The 5,959-nt window shown below is 52.0% G+C and overlaps 1 protein-coding gene across 1 annotated transcript; it reads left to right on the plus strand.

The window, feature by feature from the left end:
* Positions 1-257: 257 nt before the first annotated feature.
* Positions 258-2,632, plus strand: LOC135999378 (olfactory receptor 14J1-like; the record flags this gene model as incomplete). Its single annotated transcript, XM_065652935.1, has 2 exons — positions 258-772; positions 2,509-2,632. Coding segments are annotated over 2 exons (639 nt in total), but the record flags the coding sequence as incomplete, so codon positions are not given.
* Between the last annotated feature and the right edge of the window lie 3,327 nt (positions 2,633-5,959).

The following is a 5,959-nucleotide window of genomic DNA, read 5'->3' on the forward strand; positions in this document are numbered from 1 at the left end:
TCATCATCACCACCATAGCCTGTGACCAGCACCTCCACACCCCCATGTACTTCTTCCTGCTCAACCTCGCCCTCCTCGACCTGGGCTCCATCTCCATCACTGTCCCCAAATCCATGGCCAATTCCCTCTGGGACACCAGGGCCATTTCTTATATTGGATGTGCTGCACAGATATTTTTGTTTCTCTTTTTCATTTCAGCAGAGTATTCTCTTCTCACCATTATGTCCTACGACCGCTACGTTGCCATCTGCAAACCCCTGCACTACGGGACCCTCCTGGGCAGCAGAGCTTGTGTCCACATGGCAGCAGCTGCCTGGGCCACTGGGTTTCTCAATGCTCTGCTGCACACGGCCAATACATTTTCACTGCCACTGTGCAAGGGCAATGCCCTGGAGCAGTTCTTCTGTGAAATCCCCCAGATCCTCAAGCTCTCCTGCTCACAGTCCTACTTTAGGGAAGCTGGGCTTATTTTGGTTAGTGTCTGTTTATCATTTGGGTGTTTTGTGTTCATTGTGGTATCCTATGTGCAGATCTTGAGGGCTGTTCTGAGGATCCCCTCTGAGCAGGGACGGCACAAAGCCTTTTCCACGTGCCTCCCTCACCTGGCCGTGGTCTCCTTGTTTGTCATCACTGCCGTGTTTGCCTATCTGAAACCCCCCTCCATCTCGTCCCCATCCCTGGACCTGGTGGTGTCTGTTCCGTACTCGGTGGTTCCTCCAGCAGTGAACCCCCTCATCTACAGCATGAGGAACCAGGAGCTCAAGGATGCCCTGTGGAAACTGATGACTGGATTTCTTCCGAAGCTATAAACTGTCTCTGTCTTCTTCTACATACGAGTTATAGTCTAACTTATTGCAGGTTCATCCTGTGTGCAGTATTTTTTGTCTCTAGTTGTGTTTTTCTCTTATGATACTACTGTAATTTCATTTTTAGTTCACTGCCTGCTTTTCTTTTCTCACTGAGTGTCTCTGTCCATGAGGAATCATGCTCCCTGTGTTTAAGCAAAATAAAGGGCTCTCCGGCAAACTGTTTTCTGCTGACATCCGAACTCCAAGACCTTTTTCAAGCTGCAGGGACAGTTCCTGTGTGCATGGGTGGAAGGGGAAAGAGCTCTCGCTTGGCAGCACTTCCAGGGAGCAGCAGCGCTTGGCCTTCCAGAGCTGTTCTCGTTCCACTCCCACACTCTCCTTCTCATCCCTTGTGTTGGTGCAAGGCCTGAGTGCTCTGGCAGCCTGGTCACCGTCCTGCTGTGTGTCAGTCCTGTGAGCGCAGGCAGGGACAGGCCATGGGCACTGCTGTGACAGAGCTGGCCTCACAACAGCCTTTCGAGAAAGAACGGTCATCTCCTATGGGCAGGGCCTGAAGGTTTAGCTCTTCTTCCAAGCTTCTCTGCAGAACATGCTGAAGTGACATGCAGATGCAAACATCAGTGTACAGCTGCACAGTGTGTGTGTGCAGGGCTGGGCACACAGCAGTGTCCTCTCACAGCCAGGCCTCCTGCCAGAGACCTGCAGGACCAGCAGAGCAGGGGCTGGGCTGTGCCCCTGTGCACAGGACACCCCGTGGAAGCTGCCCCAGGGCATCGTCATGGACTGGCCCCTCACAACCTCCCTTTCCAGCACTGGGCTGTTACACCAGATGGAGAATTTTTTCCTGAATGGGTAGGTCAGAAGTCCATATTTGCATTGTTCAGATGAGATATGGGCATGCACGTCATGTACATGAGGTGAGATGAACACGAGTGAGCAGAAATGCCATCAGCTATTCCTGGGAGTGCCAGGAAGGCCTGTGGGACAAACATCAAGGTCACTCACATTGGGAGTAACAGCCCATGGGAAACAACCCACTGGGATCTTCTTCCTTGAACTGAGGTCCCGTGTCCATTCCTCATGACGTGGGACATCTCAGATGAGTGCAGAGCAGGGTGACACACCACAGGGCTGAGGTGCCTCCCGTCCTTTGGGAGTGGCAACAGGAGGCCAGATGGACACTGTGACTCCTGCCTCTGTGTGTAAAAGGTACAGACTCTGTCTCTGAACATCCCTGGGTGCATAAGGAGTTCACAAGGCTGGCTCAGATGATCGAACCTGACAGAACCTGACATTTCTGTGTGTGACTCCAGGAACAAACCCCACTGGATCAGTGAGATTCATCTCAGCTGCCTTGGACAGGCTCATTGGAAGTCCTCCAGTCTGCTATGTCACCGTTGCCCGTGATTCTGGATTGTGCTGTCCAAAGTACCATAGAAACCAGAATGGTTCTGGGGTCCTTAGAAAATGCAGACCTCAAACCCATCTTCAAGAAGAGCACGAACAGGAACTGAGAGAATAACAGGCTGGCCACCCTACCTCCCTCCCTGGGAAGGGGATGGGACATGTCCTCCTGCAGCCATTTCCAGGAACGTGAAGGACAAGGAAGGGATTGCTGAGCCCCAATGGACAGGGGAAAAAAAGGCATGTTGTGTGCAGGGCGTTTGCAAGGCCTCAGACATGGTCTCCTTCTGGGCAGAGTGGTGCTGATGGGGCTCAAGAAGTGGATGCTGGGTGGGAAGTTGGCTGAACCATCAAGGCCAAATATCGTCAGTGGTACAAAGTCCTCCGTGCAGCCAGTTACCAGTGTCATCTCTCAGTGACCAGCACTTGGGCCAACACTGTTGAACGTCTTTATTCTCCCCTTCTATGATGTAACAGAGTGCACTTTCAGCTCCTTTGTGGATGGTGCAAACTTGGGAGGAGGCCTCGAGCAACCTCCCCTGGTTCACTCTGCCCTGAGCAGGAGAGCGAGACAAGATGAGTGAGACAAGATGGGTGAGACAAGGGCTCTCTTCAAACCTGAGTTATTCCGTGATTTGAAATAATTTGTGACTTGGAGATGTTTCTGGAGAGACAATAGGTAGAAGAATAGTAAAAAAATTTAAAAAGGCAGAAGAGGAGATATAGGAGACGTTAAAATAAATACAGCAGTTCCAGTGAGGAGTGCTTTTCACCCACATTGTTAGTAGGAAATATATTTAAGAAATTTGAACAAGGAGAGGAAGCGAGATGGGTGTCTAGAGACTGCAGGGAAAGAGGGGCAGGTGTAGGAATGTGTAGAACACGCTTCCGTCTTGGTCAGGTCCTGGTTGCTAAGGAGGAGGATGGATGGGTGTGGTATTATGAGGTCAGTTGTGTCTCAGTTCTGTCTCTGGAGGTGACAGCCCAGCAGCAGGAACATGGCTGGGAAAGAACCTCTGCATAAGTACCCACAGGGCTGTCATGTCCATTCCACATGAGAACATGATGGGACAGCAGCAGGGCCATGGTCGTGTCTATCAGAGAAGCTGAAAGGCCCGCATAAGTCCTGGGATTTAGAAGATCATGGTGAGGTGACTTCTCTCTGGTTAAGTAAAAGACCACAAGAAGCCTAACGGGTTGGGTTCCTTGCTTGAAGAGCAATTTTTGAGATGGTTGAGTTTTCCTTAATAGCAGAAAAAAGCAAGAGAGAGAAAAAAAAGTCACAAAGTGCAACTTGGAAGATGGAGACTGGAAGAAATGTCACTGGAAGGGCAGTGCTGTGGTGCAAGAGGCCACCCAGAGGGAGCTGGATCAGCCCATGGTTTGTGTTCCAAAGAACAGCCAGTGAGGGTGCAGACACATCAGTGAAGGGACAGAAATGCTGGGGTGAGAGCAGGTGGGGAAGCAGATGGGTGTGTGCAGCCTGCAGGGAAAGAGGGGCAGGTGTAGGACCGTGTAGAACAGCCTGTGATGGAGATGGCAAAGGGCGCTGGTGAAGCTGGAAGGGACCAACAGGACCCAGGTCTCTGTCCTCTTGGCCATGGCAGTTGTCTCTGCCACTGAGGCCCGGGAGAAGACATGTTGTCCTCATGGCACTGGGGCCTCGTTGCCTCCTTGCAGCCCCATGGGGAAGCTGGAAGTTGCTGTACCAGTGTTGTCCTTCCCTCGGCCTTGCACACCCACACCTCACAGTCCCAGGAAGAGCCCTGAGCCGTGTGTGAGGGGCAGGATCCCCCTTCCCATTGCCTGGGGGTCATGGCTTCTCCTTTCTGCTTCAGAAAGCAAACCAAGGGGTTTCTGAGCATCAGAGCTGAAGAAAACACTAAAAGGAGACCTCACGGTGGCTACAGCTTCCTCACAAGGGGAGAAGGAAGGGTAGGTACTGATCTCTTCTCTCTGGTGACCAGTGACAGAACCCAAGGGAATGGCAGGAGGATGTGCCAGGGGAGGGTCAGCTGGACATGAGGAAAAGATTCTTCACCCAGAGGTGCTGGACACTGGAACAAGCTCCCCAGGGAGGTGTCACGGCCCCAACCTGACAGTGATCAAGAAGAGACTGGACAAAGCCCTCAGACACATGGTATGAACTGTGTGGTTGTCCTGTGCAGGGACAGGAATTGGACTCCATGATTCTGGTGGGTCCCTTCCAACTCAGGACATTCTATGATTCCATGTTTTCGTTGTACAGATGAGTTGTAAGCATACACATCATGTGCCTGTCCACTGTGTGCATGTGGTAAGATGAACCCAAGGGAGCACAAATGCTATCAGCTCTTCCTTGGGGTGCCATAAAGGTCAGTGGGAGAGAGATGGTGTTGAGGGATCTCTTCCAACCTGCGTTATTGTAGGATTCCATGAATCTTTTCTTGGAGAGCTCTTTCATGTCAGAATAGACAGAGGAAGAAGAAAGAAAAAGAGGCAGAAGCAGAGACATAAAATGCCCCAGTGTAAATACAGCAGCTCCTCTGAGGAACGTTTCTCCACTCAAACCCTTGATAGGAAATCTATTAGATACATTTGATGAAACCAGCTTAGTTTTACCTGCTCACACACTGGAGCACAAGGAGGGCGATGGCTGGGTCCGATGTCATGTGCTCAGCTGTGTCTCAGGAACTCATAGTCCAGCAGGAAGCCAATGGCTGTGGAGGGGACTGTGAGTCACTTGTGCCCCTGCAGGGGACAGGCCAACAGCAGGAACAGGGCTGGGAAAGGGACTGGGAGGTCACACATACGAGACGAGCAATCGGGCCCAATCAGCATGGCTTTATGAAAGGCAGGTCCTGCCTGACCAACCTGATCTCCTCCTGTGACAAGGTGACCGGCTTAGCAGATGAGGGAAAGTCTGTCGTGGGGGAGTGAATCCGCCACACAGGCTGTGCGTGTTGTGTACTTAGACTTCAGTGAAGCCTTTGACACCGTATCCCACAGCATCTCCTGGAGAAGCTGCAGCTCATGGCCTGGATGGTGTATCTGCGATGGATAAAGAACTGGCTGGAGGGCCGGGCCCAAAGAGTTGTGGTGAACGGAAACAAACTCAGTTGTTGTCCGGTCACTAGTGGTGTTCCCAGGGCTCAGTATTGGGGCCAGTTCTGTTTAAACTCTTTGTCAATGATCTGGATGAGGGGATCAAGTGCACCCTTAGTAAGTTTGCAGATGACACTGAGTTGGGTGGGAGTTTTGATCTGCTGGAGGGTGGGAAGGACACACAGAGGGATCTTGGCTGACTGAGGCCAGTTGTCTGAGGTTCAACAAGGCCAAGTGCCGGGTCCTGCACTTGGTTTATAACAATCCCCTGCAACAATACAGGCTTGGGGAAGAGTGGCTGGAAAGCTGCCTGGCGGAAAAAGACCTGGGGGTGTTGATCGACAGCAGTTGAACATGAGCCAGCGTGTGCCCAGGTGGCCAAAAAGGCCAATGGCCTCCTGGTGTGCATCAAGAATAGTGTAGTGGGCAGAACTGGGGCAGTGATCATCCCCTTTACTCGGCGCTGGTGAGGCCACAACTCGAATCCTCAGTTCGGTTTTGGGTTCCTCACTGTAGGAAAGACCTTGAGGTGCTGGAGTGAGTGCAGAGGAGGGGACAAGGCTGTTGAGGGTTTGGAGCACAAGTCTTCTGAGCAGCAGCTGAGGGACCCCGGGGTGTTTAGCCTGGAGAAAAGGAGACTGAGGGGAGACCTTTTCACTCTC

Source organism: Caloenas nicobarica, chromosome 28, assembly GCF_036013445.1.
Source record: "Caloenas nicobarica isolate bCalNic1 chromosome 28, bCalNic1.hap1, whole genome shotgun sequence".
Classification (NCBI taxonomy): Eukaryota; Metazoa; Chordata; class Aves; order Columbiformes; family Columbidae; genus Caloenas; species Caloenas nicobarica.